The sequence below is a fragment of the Aulonocara stuartgranti genome (genome assembly GCF_965226115.1).
Source record: "Aulonocara stuartgranti genome assembly, chromosome: 3".
Classification (NCBI taxonomy): Eukaryota; Metazoa; Chordata; class Actinopteri; order Cichliformes; family Cichlidae; genus Aulonocara; species Aulonocara stuartgranti.
This window is the reverse complement of record NC_138941.1, coordinates 37387930-37407953: the sequence shown is the minus strand read 5'-3', so window position 1 is coordinate 37407953 and position 20024 is coordinate 37387930. Positions and strand designations below refer to the sequence as shown.

Sequence of the window (20024 nt, the reverse complement as noted above, 5' to 3'; positions counted from 1 at the left end):
TTGTTGACCTAAAGATGACAACACCAAGTTTTGATTGTTTAAGCAAAAGTCCAATTTATATTTTGTCATGATTACAGTAAACTGATGTCATTGATATGGAACAAGTTAAAGCCAATGTTGTGAGGTCAGCAAATCAAGTATTTAGTGTTTACACAGCTTGTTCCAGCTTTGCAATGAGCCATTTGAACACTGCTTTAAAGTTCCCAGAATTAAATGCTTTAAGATCAGATGTTAGTAGCAAAGAACCTTGAGTAGCTTTATAGAAGCCAGGCCATTTCCCTATGAGTTTCACCTGGTCATACAAAGACTTAAGATCCTGAGGCCCATGTTACAGTAATTCTGACAGAGTCCCAGTTTCAGCAAACGTGCTCTAGTGTGAACGTTCATGGCCCTCAAAGCAGCCTGCATGTGCAAAAGACACAACACGCCGTTTACCGAAGTACAAATGGCAGCTACAGCGCTAGGTGTTGTTGCAGCAGTCTAATTTCTGCACAGTCTGTCGAATTTTGACAAATTAGAGGAGGAAGGACACTGAATGGGAGGGGTGAGCCCGTGCTTTAGCAATGGCCTTGTTTGCAGCAGTGGATCCTACCTCTGTGCAGAGGTTAGTCTTCTCCGACATTGATATTTGGCATCTGTCACGTAAAAGACAGCTTTAATGCAATATGACCAGTCAAACAGCTGTCACTTTCTAAAACACCAAATATGTACCGGATTCGGTACCACATATGAAAGTGACCTGGTCGGATTTGAAAAGACTGGATTTGTGTTGTTCAAACTGTCATACCATGATCGGATATGGGTCGCATAGGGTCAAAGTCAGATTTGATGCGCTTTCGCCTGCAGTGTGAACATAGCTTAAGTGACAAACTGACAAGAATGGATCACATGCTTCATTTAAGTCTTTATTACAAAACAATAGCGCAAGTCTTAGTTCTTTAAATGACAGTAAATACATTTACTTGTGAAGATTCCTTTAGTCCTGTGGAGAGAAATACAATTTAGACACTTCCAATGCTGGCAAATTCTGTGGTTTAAAAGTTGTGCAGACCTTTGTTTGAGAGATTCTTTAAGAAGCTCGACACTTTGATGTACTTTGCAGAAGGCTGGTAACGAGGTCGTACGGTCACTGATCTCCTGGTGGATGCACTAGTGGGATCCACTGCGGGACCTAGAGTACGAACATAATTTAACTTAACATTTTCAGTGACACCGATAGGCTGTTTAATTGTTAAACCACCCACCTTCAATGATGCGGTTAGAATGCACAATACGACCAACGCCAACTGTGTCAGACTCAAACTTGTATGCCGAGAAGAGGGCATGCAATCCAGCCACAGTATATGTGCACTGCAGCAACACTCTGGAATACAAGTTACATTTTAGTAGTCGAATGGTGAAAACCCAAGTAGTTGAGGGTGAGGATGCATACCTGTTTTTACTGCTCAGATTTTCTGGATTTCTCACAGAGCTGAAGATTATCTCATTTCTATAGGTCACAGAGTCCCTGCCCAGCTAAGTAAAATAAAAGCATTTTAATATATGGTACAAATGACACATAAAAGATAACATTTGCTCATTACCATGATTATAGCTCCACAGTCATTAACAGCAAAAGAAAAGAGAGCCCTGGTGCCATCTGCATCTTTAGGCCGACAGGATTTGTCCCTGAGGCTGGTTTCAGCTGGGCTCCCTCCACTTGGGATTGGCAGAGACAAGTTAGCCACCACGTTCACCTTCCCATTGGTCGAACACACTGCACAGACAATTGAATTTTAACATGATGGGTAACTCCGAGACTGTCTGCAATAGTCAAGACTGGATGCACTTACTGATGAATTCTTTGGGACTGAACAGGCAGGTCTTAACTGTGGACGTCTGGACTTCTGATGTTTCACGAACTCTCACAAGGATCTCAAAAGTTCCTGAGAATCCCTTCAAAGTGACGTCCTGCCAAACACATGCAGCACTTCTACATTTAAACACAATTCAAGCCTATTAAGAACAAACTGATCATGCCAACAGCATTTCCCTCATCTACCTGGTATTTAAACCCATTCGTGAATAGCGGCACATCAAGCCGCAGACTCTGGCTGTCATTACTGAAGATGTAGCCACGCCGGTCTGCCAGGTCTGAGGTTAGCACGTCCGAGCCGATGGCAAGCTCCCAAAAGTAATCAAAAGGGCGATGGTCCAGCTTAAAGTGTATGCTGGACTCCGAACAGTTGGCATCAAAGACAGGAGGCGCTGTTGGATACAGGATTATTTAATACCATTTCATGCTTGAGCCAAAGACTGAACAGGTTCAAGACTTACAGACACGAGTTAGAGCTGTGACTGTCGTTTCATGATAGTAAGGCTCATTTCCAGGCTGAACAGCCAGTGTGTAGTTGACATTCAGGATGTGCTGCATTGCCACGGCTTTTCTGGAGAACTAACAGGAAACATTTTAAGAACCAGTATGAAATACAGGGGGGGGGGGGGGGTGTTTTAATCCCAAAGATTACCTGCAGTTTGACAATAGGATCATCAAAAAGCACCGTCAGTGTGTATCCATGGGTGCCGTTGGGGTGGAGAACTTCAGTGACCTTGTAGGTGCTCGTATTTGTAAGTGGCAAAGTAAAGTCTCGTCCATTCAGCTGAATAGAAACTAACACCACGTCTTCAGGGACACCGCCGAGATAGATGGTGAATGAGCGCTCTCTTACAAGAGTTTCTGAAACAAAAAGCCCATCAGAATATGACCACAGCGATGTGATGCAGGGCATTAGATACACTTACGATTTTCAGTGAAAATGTGGCATCGCAGCAGGGGAGTGACTATAATCCTGTGAAAACGAAGCCTGGCTGCAATCTCAGCCTCGTCGACTGAGATCTGCTCCAAGTAGAGATGAAAAACGTAGTATTCGTAGAGGTCTCGAGACACAAAGCTCTGCAAGAGAGTCAGACTATGTCACTAATATTTCGTCTTAACCTGAAAGCTCTGCTGTGATTAGAAGACCTGCCGAGTCCAAGTCTACAGCTCTAGTGCCTTCTTACCTTCCTGTATCCTCCTTCAGCTTTGTAAGGAATACTGACTTGCAGGGTGGTGTTAACCTTCTCCACGGTGTAGCCCCTCTCCTCTGCAACTTTCTTCTCCACAAGTTTCCCATTGGCTCCAATGCTGACCTCAGTCTCATTTAAGGGAGACACCAGACTGTGGAGCAGCTCAGAAGTCTCCCAAATCATATAGCCACCGTCATATGACCCATTATCTGTGGACACGCCATTATCGTTTCCTTATAAGTATTTGGGTTAAAAAAACAAACAAAAAAACCCAAAAGCACCCCCCCAAAACACCAGGATTAATACTGACGCATCGAGCAAGCAGCCAACAGATCGACCACAAGGACAACCCAGCTTTGCCTCGAGAACAGGACTGCATGGACCACCTCTACTGGAACGCCATTCACCTGGAAAAACACAAAATTGGAAGTTTTACATAAGCCGGGAATAAGATAATCAACCTTTACAGTTTCTCATCCCTTTACCTCAGTGCTGAAAGAATGGGGTTGCTCATACGGTGTCCGAAACACAAGCCTCTCATCTGTGAGAGCAAACACGTAACCCAGCTTCCGAGCTTCAGAGAGGTTCATGGGCAGAAACTGATCCTCTGCTCTTTGAAACATCACCTTCCAATCTGAGTAAAGGGCCTAAGAGGAAATATTTCAAGAGAAGCCCACCCAAATTTGTAATTTTAGCTGTGCATAAACATTAGGTTTGGCAGTTGCACTTAAGGTGAAACATACGGGTTTGAAAGCAGAATCGCCGTTTTCCACATACGGACACGTTGCTTCACTCCTCACCGACACCTGCAGGAAATCCAGGATTATAAGAGAGCTCAAGGAGTTCCCTGGATAAAAAAAAAAAAAAAAAAAAAAAAAAAAAAAAATGCTACAGGTTGAATCCAAGCTTACTTCCATGTAGTTGACCTCACAGGTAACCTCTCGAGGAGACCACGGGAGTGACAGAGTGCAGGTCTTGTTCAGCGCATATGTGGCCTGCTTGCCTCCACGTGTTACAATCAGGTTGAAGTTGAACGTGAACACTTCATCATCCTGTGTAAGCGCATGGGAACACCAGGTTGCCATCACAGAGAACAGACAACACTTAACGTGCAGTAATTAAGTCTGGATAAATTGCGTTGGGGCATACTGCATCATTAGTATGGCAGCTGAAGTAAGAGGCTCTGAGCTCCACGTGGCCGAGAACTGGGAGAAGACTGATGGTGTATCCACACTCTGCCGCGTACTCCTCGGTGATGGAGTGTACGCCTGTGCTGTCTGGGAAACAAGCCAGAGGTTAGTGAGATTTAACATGCACCAGGATGGAGTTACAGCCAGTCAGAGACTCACCGACAGCCTCAAAGCGAGGTTTATCCCCAGCAAAGGAGAGACCAACAGCTATCATGAAGTAACGCTCACGACACTCCATTTGAAGAACTCCTGCATGATTAAAGGTTTTAGAGATTGCTTTTCACAGCTGCTCTTACGAGAAGCAAACATTTAAAGCTCACCGCTGGGAATATCACGCGTTGAAGCTGTCCGCAGCGACAGGAGAAAGAGCACTCTGTAAGATAAAACGGATTTAAGTCTCATGGAAGAAAGCTGCTTGAGGAGCAACTCATAAACTGGTGTGGAAAACACCTTACCCAAAGCAAAAACAAAAGGCCATAGCCACTGATCTGTTGGTAGTGTCTAAAACTAGCCTGGATGCTAGCTAACCAACACAAGCTCAACTGTCGCGTTGCATATCCTGGTCACACTGGCACCATGCAGTGCTGAAACCCAAACCAGCTTTTATTACCACACCAGCCGGGCAACCGCTACACCCCCATGTGTAGCCTGTTAGAAATCAAGCCGTCTTTCAATCAGCAGTCATGGCAGCACAGGTGTTGCCAATAACAACACCAAGAGTCCTTCACTTGTGACCATAGTGATACGAAGCTTCATGGTATGGGAGCTTTTTTTTATATATATCATCCATAAATCAACGTTTCAGGTTGTCATCTTATTTTCTCAAATGTTTGAGTTAGTAGGTCAAATTTTTGATTCATGGCTGATTTTTAGTGGGAGAAACATTCATGTGTCATTAATGCTCAAAAAGAAGAATTAAACACGTTCATGCCACACTTCCCATTTTACTTTAAGAACAGACTCTAAGAACATATTGATAGCGTGAGAACTGATATCCTTGAATGGTCATCTTAACCACATAGGTCTGGCTGTGAGTACTGAAGCTCCACCCACAAACTTCCTGTTTGTGAGTTGGAGCCAATCCAAAGAATGCTGGCTTAAGGGGGGAGGAGTTAAATGGGTTGTTTCAAACAGAAGATGAACAACAGCTTGTATTTTAATGCTTTATGAATAAACTGACACCGCCCTTCTTCAATAAAATGTAAGCTTCCATCAACAAAGTTTATTCATTGAGTCTTTAATATTTTGATTTTTCATGGTTTGCAAAGAAAAACTAAAAGTAGTAGAATGTAGTAGATATGTCTCTGTCAGACACATACATTGTATTTATACACAGTGGTATAAAGGATTTTGTGTATCTGTCCTTTTAGCAGTTGAGCTGAATCAGTCTGTTAGAGAAGATGCTCTGCTGCCTGACCAGTAAGTGGTTTGATCAGTCACTTCCTCTCCACAATAACTTCAAAAGTCTTCAGTTTGCAGCCAATCACAGAGCCAGCCTTTCTGATTAGTTCGTTGGTGTCATCAGCTCTGATGCTGCATCCCTCCTCAGACCACAGCAAAGTACACAGCACCCACCACAGCTAACAGACAGAAAACTCAATAAATAAGCTTTCTCAGCTCTGTATGGACACAGCCTGGTCTATACAGATCTACCAGTTCAGCCTGTGATCGATGTGGATGCCCTGATGCTTGTACTCCTCCACCACCAGGATAAATGCAGGTCGTGTAGCCGTCCTCCCAATCGTCTCTGGTATCCTCATTCAGAGAGCAGATATCCCACCCCCAGACCACTCCACAAAATCATTCAGTCATCAAATTCTGCAGAATCACAGTATTTCTGTTGGTGGCATATGCTGGAGATGTACTCAAAATCTTCCTTGTATGAGGTGAACATGAATAGAGACTCACCTGTGCAGTAAGAAGCTGTGAGGCGCCCACATTGGCGTGGACGTCTGCGGTATATAAAAGCACCCGTGATGATTCACTTCAAAGTCAATTTTAAAAAAGAGAAAAAAAAGAGCCAAAAAGACAAATTTTAGGCCTTAATGTAAACTCCGAACCACGTTTGACATGAAAACTCGCTGAAGTCAGAAACTGGATGAAAACACGATGCTGCAGCGACACCTAGTGCTGAAAGCGGGGTGTGTCACTGACTGTCAGCTTTGATGAAGAAATGAAAACATGGCACACAGGAAGCGCTTGGATAAACAGATTTCGCTACATAATAACGAAATTGATCATAAACGTCATAAAGCCTAATAGATGAAGGTTTTCTGGAGGCTCTGTGAGTGCCTGTAAAAATGTATCTGCATGCAGAGTAGCAAGAAAGAGGATGAAAACTGCCAACTCAAGCTCGGGAAGCAACTAAATAGTAAATGTGCATCAGTATTAGATCATTTTATGTCACCTTAAAAACTGGCATCAGTGAGTTAAAAATATCAGAATTTTACAGCATGGGTGGGGATTCTGTCTGCACCTGTATTGTTATTATTATTATTATTATTATAGGTGATGTTATGTCACGAATCTCTCTGACAGTCATCTAGGTTAAAACACCTGCTGTGGTAAGACTCTCAGTAAATATGACTCCAGGTGACGATGGATATTTGGCTCTAGTGTCATACATGTCTAGTTTTTTTGTGAGCCACGTTAGTAAATACCGAGGCGTTGACTCAGGGTGACTCAATTTTATTTATAAATCGGCAAATCACAGCAACAGTCACCTCAAGACGCTTTATATTGTAAGGTAAAGACCCTCCAATAATACAGCAGAACCAGGCTCAGGGAGGAGCAGCCACCTGCTGTGACCAGTTGTTGGTGAGGGGAAGGAGACGAGACAAAAGACACACTGTGGAAGAGAGCCAGAGTTTAATAATATATCATGATTAAATGCATAATGGTGTATAAACACTTGGTGAGTGACAAAGAAACACTGCATCATGGGAAGGCCGCAGCAGCCTAAAATTATCGTGGCGCAACTAAGGGAGGATTCAGGGTCACCTGATGAGAACAGGTCCAGATGTGACATTTGGGTCAGATGTCTCACATAGGCATCCTTATTCATTATCTCAGACCTCTCTATTTAATCCCAGGCGGCACAGCTGGATGCCCGCTCTGACTCAACAACGTCCAGAAAATGTTACTTTAAGTGAAGTCCCGTCATGATTAAAGACTGAGTAATCAGACAGAGTCCCGTGGAGAGGACAGTCACAGAAAAGGTCACTCTCTTTTTACAAAATGAGATGTGAAAATGGTTTTTTCTTCATTAGTTGGCCCGGTGTTCGAGCACTCCTTTATTCCAGCTGGTTGCTGAGAAGTTCTTTTAGAAATGTGATGACTTTTTTAAATGGCAGAAACAGTGTATCAAGGGAACATGTCAGTCACAATCAATAAAGCTGACTTGATAGTCGGTTCGCTGTGAATCAGTATTTAAGTATTTTTGTTAAACGTTTCTTAAAAACATATCTTCACCAAGGTCTTGATGTTTTTCTGACTTCCTGTCCTGCTGAAAGAGTAGAAAACTGAGTAAATGCAGTATTTATACCTCCAAGCAGGCGTCAGAATCGATCCAGCAGTACCAGAAATATTGCCTTTTGTATTTTTCACACTTCTCTTCCTTTTCAAAATTTGCCTACATTACCCACAATGCAACCACTGACTACTCTTTCAAAGAGTTGAGGATGTTAAGCCTGAGATTGTCATGGCTCTGGGTCAGCTGGCCCAGTGTTTAGTGGTTTTTGGATATTTTATTTTTTTATTTAATTCTATGAATTCCCAGTGTTGTGTTTTGTTTATATGATTTCTTGTATTTATTCTCTTAGTGTATTTAATCGATGTTCGTGCCAGAATGACCAACAAAGCTGCAATGGCTGACTAGTGACAAATATTGGGTGAAGAACGGGACACCATCCCACAGCAGTGTGTGACCGAGCAGGTGGCCAGCAGGAGGAGGTGGTGCTGCTCAACCCACAAGTGGATTTTCATTACAAATGTAGCACCATTTAAGGTGGAATAAACTTTCCAACAGTATAAGATTTATTGCCAAGAACAAAGAAATAGTTAACCAAACACAAACTTAGTTTATTAATGAAATGATGTAACCTATTATAAATCAATCACCAGTTTGCGACACGAGCTTCACATAAACGTTACTCGACAGCATTTACATCCTCGGTGGTTGCACTCCATCCGTCCTTCGAGCAAGCAAAGCAAAGCAGCCTAAATCATGACGCTCCCTCCGCCGTGCCTTTCCTCCTTCATTGTGGAGCATCATGGGGACTTTCCAGTGTTGAACATTTCACTGTGTTTTTGCAGCACTAGTTTCCCTTGTGGTGTCCTTTCACTGACACCATCTTAATTCAGTCTTCTGACAGCGGACTCGTGAATGCAGATTTCACCAACAAGGACCACAACCTCAAAAATGATGGGCAGCATTTGTTTAAACAAATATCTAGATGTGAAACTGTCGTTTGAGGGAAGAAATCCTCCCGGCCCGGGCGGATCCCTGCTGCTACTGAGAAGAGGAGGTGAAAAAACGAGTAAGCGGGATGGAAACTCAATCACAGAGAAAGCATTTGAAGACACACAAAACAGAGGAGGAGTGTATTTCTTTTAGGGGCAACCCTGAAATTTCTCTTTGAGTTAGTCTTTAATGTTACTTAAATAGCAACTTTCTACTCAGTTGAGAACTCAAAGCACTTTCTACTGTAAGCGTGTCACCAGACACTCCAGCGGATGAGTCAGGCTCAGCATCTTGCCGATGGAACCTGCTCTACCACCACCACCACTACACTTACATCAAGCGTTTTGTTGGCGAGTTGACATTTAGATGTTAACTCCTCTCTCCTTTATTTCCCCATTGACTCAAAGTGACGATGGCGTGAAGGGTGGGGGAGTGTTGGAAGGGTTAGCTGTGTCCAGGCAGCCTCATTAACATTTGAGTCACACTGTGTTATTAGCAGCACTGAACGGTGTCCGGAGCTCATGTTGCGCTCCAGACCCCTGCAAAGCTGCTGTGGCTAATTACGAGTGGCAGAAGTTACCTCAAAAATCACAGTTTTTTGGATTTAATGGATCTCATTTAAAGTTAATGCAGCATGAGTGCCGATCGGCCTGAAAACCACCTCTGTCACTTTTTGTCGGATGCGTTTGGGAGCTGGTTCGTCCACGCCATCGTGCCCAGTGATGACCTTATCCTGTCCGGTGACACGTCTGTTCACAGCCTCTGTCACACACACACACACACACACCTCCTCACTGCCTCACAGCCAATCCTCTCCACCAATCACATCCTTTTGTTGGCTTGAGGATGAGGAGGATTTGAAGATGAAGGTGCCTATTTATCAGCTCAGCTCATCATGATACCCTTCAGCTCCCGCACCTCCTACATCCCGATTGGTTAGGGTTTCTTATAGTTTGGGGATTTTTGCAGCACCGCACATCTCCAGCGTTGAAAGCAGAGTCTGGGAACGTAAGAGCTGAGTTGTTCTGTCTGCGGTTCGAGGCGGAGATGTTTCGCTCTCAGGTGCTTCTCGTGGCTCTGGGTTTGTCTGTGCTGCTGGTGCGGGTGAGCACGGCTCCATACAGCGACATGCTGACAGAAACACTGAGAGCAGACCTCACAAATGACAAGGTGAGTAAATGCTGCATCAGGAGCTAAAATATATAAACAGTTTTGTACTGGAACAGGTGTTTGAACTTGAGGAACCCCGTCCCCTCCATTTCTGTCCTCCTTTAGGATCTGACTCACTGGCTCTTGCTGAAGTTCATGGCTGAACTGATGGCGGCGAGAGGAGACGAGACGCGGCGAGGCAGGGAGGAGGTGACGAGGCGACACCTCTCTCTGTCCCAACGAGAGCGCAAAGCAGGCTGCCGCAACTTCTTCTGGAAGACTTTCACCTCCTGTTAACAGCAGGAGTATCTTTTGTTTTTACGGATCAGCCGACGCATGTTTGCTTTCTTTGTGGTAACCGGATTATTTACCGTAAGATAACAAATGTGCAGATACTTTAAGTTTTAAAGACTAATAAAATTATATGTTTCAAGACCGGCAGGTACACACTTCTGAAATAAATTTTCTGATTTTAAATCCTGAATTCTTGCTTTTTTGTGAAGCTGGTACCGATGAGATATCCCGATTCTGTCTGCATCAAACCCCAGCTTTCCTGGATCCTACATTTCCCACAATGCAAGTTGATATCATCTTTTGGTAACGTGTTTTTGTTTTTTTTAACTTTTGAACACAGTGCAGCAGATAGCATTAGAGGGAAATCATTCACAGATAGATACAAGTTACTTTTTTGATAAAGCCATTTAAGAACATGAGTGACAGTGACTGGCTCAGCTTGCAATGTAAAAAGCATTATATAAATCACAGATAACACTGATTAACCTGGCGAATGTAACGAATACCTGGGCAGCACCGTTACGCATTAGTCTCCCCGCAGGAAGAAAAAGATTCTGGGTCTGAAACCTGTGCAGAGACTTGTCAGGATAACTGGTGATTTACATACATGAAATTCACTGAACTGCAGGTTTAATGTGCAGCCCTAGTTTTATACGGCTAAAAATACGGCTTTTTGCTTGGAACAAACATACAAATTTTGGTGCCTGTGCCCACTTTTTAGACCTCAGCCAAGTTCGTAATTGTGATAACTCGAGAACGAGGAGACGTGGGAGCTTCAAACTGAATCTTTCAGATGAATCTCTGTGACCTCAAACTCAAGGTCAAAGTCAAGTTGTCTAAAAATTTTGTGAATGTGATAACTTGAGAAGTCACTGAGGTGTAGCACTGATGGTTGTTTTAAAAGATTGTTTTAGTTATCAGCAGCACTTGATGGTGTTTGTTAAAATGCCAGAATCACCTCTTTGCTAACGTTTTAACCACCGAGCTCCAACTCAACACTTTAAACTGAATCCACAACAAGGATCGTAATCCGTGACTGAAAAGGAAAGAAAACTCCAAGATCCGAGGAGCGTGACGCATGCTGGCGTGAATCAGTGTGTTGAGTGAGTTGCGAGCACTGTGAAATGTTTAAAAAAAACCAAAACAGATTAGCACATCACGAGATAAATGAAGAGATGCCGACGACTGGAGCGTTTTAAAGTGATCGTGTTGTGTCACCGAAACAAAAGCAGAATTCACAGAAACACACAAACACAAAAACAGTTTCAAACCAGGACAGTTATGGAGCTGAATGACATCCTTGAGGTAAGGCTTTCACATTTCTAGCCCTTTAAGTTAAACACGTACAAAATGCGGACGGAGAGACAAGAGGTTAAACACAGTTATAACAAATACTGCAGCTCCAAAGGCTCAGAGTATGACTACTTTGCCTCCATAAATGAAGACTTGTAATCGAAAACAAAAAAAATCCATTTAAGGGGGATAAACAAAGTCATCACCTTAAAAGAAAGGGGACCCTATCATGCTTTTCTTTACTTCTTTATTTCCAATTACTGTGCTAAACTGTAGGTGATGTCATAGAGTAGGCTTAATCATAAGCACATAAGCCACCTGCTGGTCTAACCATTTGTTTGTGAGGGGCAGCCAATCAGAAGAGAGCTGGTTTTAAAAGAAGGGGAGGTGCAAAACAGCTCAGACAGAGACAGCAACTTTTTGATTATTTCAGACTGAATCATTGCAAAGCTGCTCTACTTGAGTTCAAAATTACAGCACAACAGGTCCCCTTTAAATTCAGCACTCATTACCCCCTAACGGTGCCTTCACACCAAACGAGAAACACAAGTTTTGCTAATCCATAAGTCATCTGCCCCTTTAAACAGATTATCACTTTTAAATGCTTTTTTCCTTTTTAACGTTTCCCCAAATGGCACATTAAACAAAATCTTTACAAGAGGCTTTGAGCTTTTGCACACCAGGATGCCTCGTAAGTGAGCCACACCCTGTTTTCCATTAGACAAAGTGAGTTTGACTTCATTGCACCGTCATTTTCAATGTAACATGTCAAGTATCAAACAAACAAGCATCGAACAAAGATTGTGTTTCGTAGACATTCAAAAATGGCAAAAAAAGAGAGAAAAGAGTCTTATTACAAGTTGTGAGTAAGCGACTAGTAACATGATGCTGTAATGCTGAGAAGCGTGACAAAGAATCTGTCCTAACAAATCTCGTTCTAAAGAAAAATAAGCTGTTGGCTGTCAAACTGCTACACATTCTTATCGTCTACATTTCCTGCTCTATCAGGCTACGTCACCGCACTGCACTACAGGCTACACGCGTTCCACAACAACCCGCAGCAGATTCACTCAAACCCACCTGTTATGTACAATCACAGTTGATTTTGTGTGCTTTTAATATGCATTTCGACGCAAAACGCTGCCTACTCTCTAGCCTGGTTCAGACAAACCATAATCCTGATTATCACGCGTGTCCCTTATCTGGAAAAAAATCCTTATTTTCAGGTTGAAATCTGTAACGTCCGTGTGTGCTTTCATTGTCTTTGAAAGTGTTAACAATAAAATAAAATGACATGTGCAAGGAATATGTGGGCAGTACCGGAGTGGATGAATGATAAAGTGGAGCCCAAGCTGCCTGCAGGTCAGGCCACTGTCGTACAAACGCTGAGCTAAACATTACAAACGATGTACCAAAGAGTAAAGGAAATGAAGCGGGAGAAGCCGAACACCAGTGAGGAGGAAGTAAAAGTAACGATTTTCTACCGACACTGTGAGTGAACAAGCTGCTATCAATAATGTGCCGGCTGTCCGTGGATCTGTGAGGCCGGGAGCGAAGAGGTTCAGGTAGAGATTTGTTAGCAGTCGGTGGAGATTTTGGCCGAGAGGTCCTGGATGCGGCGTGCGCTGCAGCTCTTGCACAGGATGTGGCCGTCCAGCGGGTAACAGCCTCGACCGTCGCCTTCAGACGACAGCAGGAGACCACATTCCTGACGAAAAGAGGCAGTTTAGAGATTAGCAACGCCATGCTGATGTTTATTGACTACTTTATTCTCACAAGAGAGTTCACTGTGTTAATTATATGTAATGTTTAATGTAACCAGGCTTTCTCCTGCCTTGGAAAGGCGCCGGAATTGAGGCTGTTACTCTATTTCCCTGAAACTGATCCCTTTTCCTCTTATTTTTAAATAATTTATTCTCAGAAAAAAGGGAATTCATAAAGCTTTTCCTCGATATATGCCAAGAGATCTGCTTGATTGGGAAAGCTCACCTCACAAACGTAACAATTAACATGGAAGCTGCGGTCCAGGGCTACAATCCTGACGGTCTCCTCCTGCCCCGGCTCGGGCATGATGGGCTCCCCACACACCGAGCAGCGCGGCGCGTACTTCCTGTCAGACACAACAAGCATCCAAGCTCAGAGTTAGTTTAAGCACCTCTGTCTCGGCCTCAGTGCAGAGTCGCAGCCTGCAAACGCTGTTTAGCTCGCACAGTTCAGCGATTACCTGTGAAAGTCCTCTATGCAGTGTATCTGAGACGTGGCGTCCACTGTGAAGGGCACGCCGTCCAAACAGCAGTTACAAATGACACACGTGAAGCAGCGAGGGTGGTAGGCTTTCCCCATGGCTCGCAGGATGCGGTCCAGAATGGGTTTGGAGCACTTTGAGCAGCGCTCTAGTGTGCTCTTAAGAAAAACAGATGGAAATAAAAACAGGGTTGAGAGAGGACCACTGAAAGACGAGGGAGAGCAAATCTCTCCGGTTTGAGGAAATATGAAAACAGCTCATTCACGTACGATGTAACAGCTCTCGCAGTAACTCTTCTTGTCGAGAGCGTAGAAGGGTTGTCCTCGCAGACGTGCGTGGCAGGTGATACACGTGAAACACTCCACGTGGAAAACCTGCTCCATGGCGATGCAGCCGCTGCCATCGCCGACCACGTTGTCTCCGCAGCGGGCGCAGCGACCTGAAGGTCGGCATGGAAACGGACAAGAAAAAAGTCATTAAGATGAGCTTTCCTCTTAAACTATTTTTAGATTTATTGCTGTGATGTGCCACTAGTAACAACTGATACCAAAATAGTCCTCAGCAGGCGGGTGGTTCATATCATACACCAGCTTCTTGGTGAGCCGATCCAGCTCTTCCTCAGGCCTGGGCGTTGCTGCCCCCTGCTGGAGGAAAGAGGACACATGAATCACACAAAGTTTATTTGATTTTTCAGAACACCTGGACCACAAATCAATTTGTGTTTGTTGTATGAAAAAAATAGAAGTTTCGTTTCTACCTTGCTCGACTGATAACCTGGACCCTGTGCGGCTCCCGACCCACTCTGATTATTTTCCATCGCTCTCTTAGACACAGGAAGCTGGTTAACTCTTCCTCCAGACCCTGAGCCGCTCCCCTTATACCCCCCCTCAGAGTGCATCTCCTGAACCTGTGAGCCGGGATGTGGAGGGTACCAGCCCTGGGGAGCAGTTTGAGTCTGGGGCGGGGGTCGTGACACGTGCTGGCGAGGAGGAGGCGGAGTGTATGCCTGTTCAGCTTGCCTCCCTGTCTGAGAGTAGGTGACTGGCTGCGCTGTCTTGACCTGGACGCTGAACCTGGGCCCCGTAGGAGTGGACGCTGTGGTGTAGGAGGCTGGGACGGGCTGAGGGTAAGGTTTAGGGGTAGAAGTGGTGTAGTAGTCCTGCTGGTGGGAGGTGGAGTACTGAGGTGTCTGATGCTCATTGGGGTAGGGAGGTGCTGGGTGGTATTGGCTCTGGGGATGAGGGTTGTAGCTCATGGATGGGCGACCCTGAGGAGGGGCAGCGCTCTGGTGTGCAGGCTTGTAGTGATCCGCTGAGAGGTATTTGTTGTAAGGCACGTTGTCATAGAGCTGTGGGGAGGCGGAGAATTAATAAACAGGCAAATAAAGAGAGATATCAACATTATTCATTGTTTAATTTATCAATTAAGTACATGTAAATCATTTTGAGCTAATCAAGCTTGCCGTACTTGAGTGCTGGAGTCCTGCGGGTGGCTGTCCAGATCAGCCAACATACTGGTGAGGGAGTCAATTTCAGCATCGATTTTGGAGTGGTAGCTTGCTGGCTTCTCTGGGCCACGATGCTAACACCAGAACAGCATAAGAAACCTGTCAGCTGGTTCTGAAACCCTTCAAATCTTTAGTTTCTTGTAGGCAAAGCTACTGACATGTCCACTCACCATCATCTCGTAGCTGTCCATGTGAGGGCTCCAACTGCGGTCTTCTTTAGGACCGTGTGGAGACGGGTAATAGTGATCACCAGATGAATGATGCATGGGTCCACCTAATGTTTTAGAGAACAGATATTGGAAATGAATCCAAAACCGTCTTTTTAAAGCACAACATCACAAAGCAGATCTTCACTAAAGAGATTCGCTCTGACATTCATGCGATGCATCGCTGGTTGCTGAAACACTCGTTCTACCCACGTTAACCACGAGAGATCTTTCAGTCATGATTCTAATATGAGTAAGAAACGCTACAGGCCTGAATCTGTTTCCAATTAAACAAAAATCAAAAAAGTGAAGAGTCAGTATTCCAGCATAGCCACATCCGATTTGTTTCTATCAGACTTTTAGTCACTTACTTCTAAATATTCTCATTGTTTTACCCCTGAAATACACCAGTGTTTCAGGAGTGTCCCCAGTGGATCTCTCCTCTGTATCACTTAAGAATACCACGGCTTACTTTTTCTAAATGGAGGCAAAAGATACAGGGAGGAGTCACCTCAAGGCACTTCATTCTTTAAGGTAAAGACCCTACAATCAAACCCCTAATGAGGAAGCAACTGGCGACAGTGGGAAGGAAAAACGTCCTTTTAACAGGAAGCAACCTCCGTCAGAGCCAGGCTCAGGGAGGGACAGCCATCTTCTACAATCGATTGGGGAAAGAAAAGAAAAAAAGGACATCGCTGGGAGAAAGACGTCAGGACACAGGAACAGGATAAAGAATCTGGTCAATTTTCAAAATAAAAGACCTTGCTTCGACCACAATCTCCGCTTCTAAAACTCTGACGATGTGATATGACACCATGTAAAAAGGATAGAAGAAAACAGGGTCACAGCCACACACTCGGTGTATTTCAGAGGTCAGCAGAAACTTTTACAAATTCAAAAAACTTGCTTTTTGACATTTAAACGGTAAACAAACTTTATTTGTGACTGCTAGAGCCTTCCTAAATATAACTGCTACAGGAAGGGATCATCATTATTCAGCCTAACATCTGCACATCAGTAGCAGAGGATGGATATCATGCAGAGTTTATAGAGTTTTAGGATTTTACAGCTCCTTTCTCCTGATTGTAACATAAAAACATCGGTGAGTTGAGTTTCAGATGCTTTCAGGACGATACAGCCGCGTGCCGAGTAGCCTTCTTACCTGTGGGCCCAGTTGCCATGTACCTGTTGGCCATCCCTCCTCCTCCTCCTCCATTCTGATCGTAAGGACCATATTTTGGTCTGAAATCGGGCGTGCCCTTCTTCATAGGGGCTCGATAGATTGCTCCACCAGCAGAGTGGGACATCTGGGGGGCGGCTCGCTCTGGGCTGTCCAGAGTCCTCGGTGGCAGCCAGGTGGGACCGGACATGGCAGGTGTCTGAAGTGATGCAAACATTTATGTCACATTTTTCTGTACATAAAAGTTCATTAATACAATATGACTGATACGTGCTTTTAACCTGTAACAATAATAAGAAAATTGACTTTAACCTCCTGGTATTTTTTTCATGCTTTTAGGCTTAATTCGTGTATTCGAGCTCAGCTGTGGCTGTTTTGCACATTTATGCCGGAGGTAACCAATGGAAACTAAGGGATGCTTCAGACTTTGTTTCCTATGGCAACGGGCACACACGGCTTGAACAATGGGCTTCTGGTTGAAGAGCAGGAAGAGAGAAGCTGGACTGCAGGGCTCGGGGATTTCCAGCAGGATTGCACACGCCTGAAAACATGTGCGAGTGTGTTTTTGTGCGTTTCACGACACAAACGGTGACGGAAAAGATCGCCAGCACACCCGTTCACACACACACAGATGTACAGTGACATAAACAGGTGCAAATCTGCAGCTACCCCTCGTCTGTTTATCCGCCACAATAGTTATTGTCTTTTCATGTTTACACACCAGTATCATTTATTTCCAAATGAAGCTGGGAGAAAAACACGGCAGGAAATGTTGTACCGTGATATGCATCTGTATACGCATAAACACCTGGCTCATAACAATATACTATGTATTCTCAGGACAAGCTCACAGCTGAGCTGAAAAAGTGCCGACTTGCACGTGAGGGGCGTAAAGCCGCTCCTGTTACATAAGAAAAAAAAAACATCTGGCATGTTTTACTGTTATCTGTATTGTGTATTTTTGAGCAAATATGACTGTAATAACACTGAGGCCAGACAGATTTCAGGCCATCACTTTGGTGTCTGCGCTTTCATCATTTTACAGAATACAAATATAGCTGACTCATCAAACTTTACAGACAACATAAAACAAGAGCAAGCACATATGAATGCAAGCTATGGACACAAAGCTAAAATGGACTGAGAGGCACAGCGAATCACAGCTACGTACTGTCAGAGTGGAGAAATTAATAGCCCACTCAGACTGATTGTATGTGGGTCGTGTGGCCATCATAAGAGGATTATACTGACGGATGAGAAGATGAGGTAGTCACACAGAAAAACAATTCCCAAACATTAGATTTAAGCTTTTACCCCTCTCCCCCTTCATTATATTAAGATTTGGAGTCATTTATCAATAAACCACACAATGTCAGGGTGGACTTTACATGATAATACACACTGACCACGTGGAAGAAAGAGTGACCCAACACCTCCACTGACCACCCGTTTTAACACCCCCTGTCTGAATCCGGATGAGCACACACTCAAATCCCAGGATCCAGAACAGGAAATTAATCCCATCTGTTATATCACTTAGACCGTCTTGTTACCTCTTCGTGTGGAGTGAAACACAAAGCTAAGTGTGTGAGCTGGGCTGGGCTGTACGGGAGGCGCAGCAACCCGTGAAATGTCAAAGTTGATGCTGACTGCAGCAAGAAGCGTGAAGGAAACGGGAACAGAGGTACAGGACATCCGGGATTTTTGGAAAATCGAAATGAAATGCACTGGAAGCACTTTAGTAACACACAATATTAAAAGAATAACAGATTAAATTTTAATTTAATCTGTTATTTATTTCTAATTTTAATAACAGGTCGTTATTTTGTAACATTTAGGCTTTTATTCTGAAGCTCGCTGCTCTGTTTGCGTTAACTCATCTGACAGAGTGTCGCCTGAAAAGGTGGCGATCTGTGCTAAACGGAGTAAGAGGAAGACAAAATGACTGAAGTCATACCGGGAAACGTTTTTTGTAAATATGTATACATTTTATTTTGTGCTATATAACACGAACGGCATCAGATCGTCTCCTACCTTTCACAGTACCGTTACAGAGAGCCTCCTCTCTCCTTCGGTGTCATCTAAAAATCCAGAAACACAGCAGGATAGTGAGGAAACAAGCAGGCGCATCACAGATACACGAGCGACATGTTTGTTCTGCTTTTTTGCGCTCACTAACATTTTTCTTCTCTCGTGAAAGACAAACTGCTCAGCTGCTCGTCCAAAACTGTCCTCCGTACCCCACACATGTGAAAACACACAGCATTTTAAGCGCTCCAAACCGGGGCTAGCCGGCCGTGATTAACTTTAGTAACAGCCTTGTTTACTTGTTTGCTAGCCTGTTTTGAACTCGAGCAAAGCTCGTGCCTCTCCCTCGGGCTAACTTCAGCCGAACAGGAAACAAAGCAGCCAGCCAAAACGCACCACGACACATACCGTGTGAAATGAGCCACACCAACACGACCTACGCCTCCATCCAAACGCTCCCAGGCCGGGGAAAGTTATCCCGGAGAAACTTTCCTTCTGCTTCGGCGTGGCTAACCTACTTTGTCCCGGATCCAGAGGCCTTTAGCAGCAGCAGCGGCGGCCGCAGATCCTCACTGCATTCCCACCGTGTGACGTCGTTGCTGCGCGCGTGTACGTGCGCGCGCACGGAGACGTGGGGGGTCCGTCACATCTACAGGCTGCCCCCCCCAAAGAATACACTCAAAACTCCAACATAACACAGATACCAGACTGCTAAGTTTGAACAGAATAACCCCACATGTGTAATTACACCAGTATATGGATTATATTAAGTCTGAGACCGCCACTGAGCTCTGCTTCCCTTTGGACAAGGTGGGAAAGTCATGTGTTTCAGCACCCGAAACATTACCACCAGCTATAACAGGCCAGCTTTAGTAAAACAGAGAAGCTCAGTAGATTACTATAAAATAATATGACCAGAATTCTCCAAAAAGGTGACTATGGTAAAAATTATACAAACCAAAATGTCTTGACGCATGCTCAATCATCCAGCTAAAGAAAACACAGAAAGTTGGGGAAAGTGGGTTAAAAAAATGGCACAATTAAGTAGATATTGTATTATCATTTAGGGTAGTTTTTCCTGTGCACAACAAAGTTTTTTGGTCCCTCATAAACATGAAACAATCATTTTATGGTTTAATAACAGCGCTTGTGCTGACAGGTTTGGGCAAAACCCCGATGTTGTTATCTCAACATGATCGTGTGTGTGGACCAAAGACCGTGACGTTCAGCACTCATTTGCCTTTGTTTTGCGTGTGGGCTCGTTATCGTGTTGCAGCACGAGAACTGTCAACATAGAGTTGGGTGAAGAGAGTAGGATAGGGTGAAGGTGATTCAGTACTGGTGTCCAGCTCCAGACTTGATTAGCACTATGTTTCATTTTGGGTCTAATACATTACAGTTTCATTCTGTCTCTTGTTTATCTGC

At 44.2% G+C, this 20024-nt stretch overlaps 3 protein-coding genes across 6 annotated transcripts; 1 reads left to right on the top strand and 2 right to left on the bottom strand.

The window, feature by feature from the left end:
- Positions 1-892: 892 nt before the first annotated feature.
- Positions 893-4873, bottom strand: LOC309702864 (uncharacterized protein). The gene is made up of 19 exons (XM_082527486.1): positions 4691-4873; positions 4556-4608; positions 4395-4484; positions 4195-4322; positions 3957-4097; positions 3789-3851; positions 3531-3692; positions 3356-3452; positions 3040-3254; positions 2782-2932; positions 2508-2716; positions 2317-2434; positions 2042-2247; positions 1833-1950; positions 1584-1756; positions 1433-1515; positions 1245-1363; positions 1052-1171; positions 893-982 (listed from the first exon to the last, which is right to left on the bottom strand). The coding sequence occupies exons 1-19, from the start codon at positions 4711-4713 to the stop codon at positions 939-941; spliced, it is 2313 nt and encodes a 770-aa protein (XP_082383612.1). The 5' UTR covers positions 4714-4873; the 3' UTR covers positions 893-938.
- A 2695-nt stretch (positions 4874-7568) lies between these two features.
- Positions 7569-11230, top strand: sst5 (somatostatin 5). Its single transcript, XM_082527497.1, has 2 exons — positions 7569-9867; positions 9973-11230. The coding sequence occupies exons 1-2, from the start codon at positions 9745-9747 to the stop codon at positions 10141-10143; spliced, it is 294 nt and encodes a 97-aa protein (XP_082383623.1). The 5' UTR covers positions 7569-9744; the 3' UTR covers positions 10144-11230.
- A 100-nt stretch (positions 11231-11330) lies between these two features.
- Positions 11331-19314, bottom strand: trip6 (thyroid hormone receptor interactor 6). 4 transcript variants are annotated; one of them, XM_082527491.1, is made up of 11 exons: positions 19008-19313; positions 18606-18652; positions 16554-16770; positions 15356-15459; positions 15146-15259; positions 14436-15026; positions 14226-14319; positions 13948-14117; positions 13658-13836; positions 13423-13543; positions 11331-13141 (listed from the first exon to the last, which is right to left on the bottom strand). In XM_082527491.1, the coding sequence occupies exons 3-11, from the start codon at positions 16759-16761 to the stop codon at positions 13010-13012; spliced, it is 1713 nt and encodes a 570-aa protein (XP_082383617.1). In that variant the 5' UTR covers positions 16762-16770; positions 18606-18652; positions 19008-19313; the 3' UTR covers positions 11331-13009. The 4 variants fall into 4 exon arrangements, with proteins under 4 accessions (XP_082383617.1, XP_082383614.1, XP_082383615.1 ...); XM_082527488.1 differs by having other exon boundaries at positions 14226-14322; positions 19008-19311; XM_082527489.1 differs by lacking the exon at positions 19008-19313 and adding an exon at positions 18751-19001 and having other exon boundaries at positions 14226-14322.
- Between the last annotated feature and the right edge of the window lie 710 nt (positions 19315-20024).

Coding starts and splice junctions, on each gene's coding strand:
- LOC309702864 (XM_082527486.1), bottom strand. CDS start 4,713: ATGGCCTTTTGTTTTTGCTTTGG. Junction 2,933..3,039: donor CTGAAGGAGGATACAGGAAG/GTAAGAAGGCAC, acceptor ACTCTCTTGCAG/AGCTTTGTGTCTCGAGACCT. Junction 2,717..2,781: donor CCACATTTTCACTGAAAATC/GTAAGTGTATCT, acceptor TTTTTGTTTCAG/AAACTCTTGTAAGAGAGCGC.
- sst5 (XM_082527497.1), top strand. CDS start 9,745: ATGTTTCGCTCTCAGGTGCTTCTCGTGGCTCTGGGTTTGTCTGTGCTG. Junction 9,868..9,972: donor CAGACCTCACAAATGACAAG/GTGAGTAAATGC, acceptor GTCCTCCTTTAG/GATCTGACTCACTGGCTCTT.
- trip6 (XM_082527490.1), bottom strand. CDS start 16,761: ATGTCCGGTCCCACCTGGCTGCCACCGAGGACTCTGGACAGCCCAGAG. Junction 15,260..15,355: donor TGGACAGCTACGAGATGATG/GTGAGTGGACAT, acceptor TTCTGGTGTTAG/CATCGTGGCCCAGAGAAGCC. Junction 15,027..15,145: donor CGCAGGACTCCAGCACTCAA/GTACGGCAAGCT, acceptor GCCTCCCCACAG/CTCTATGACAACGTGCCTTA.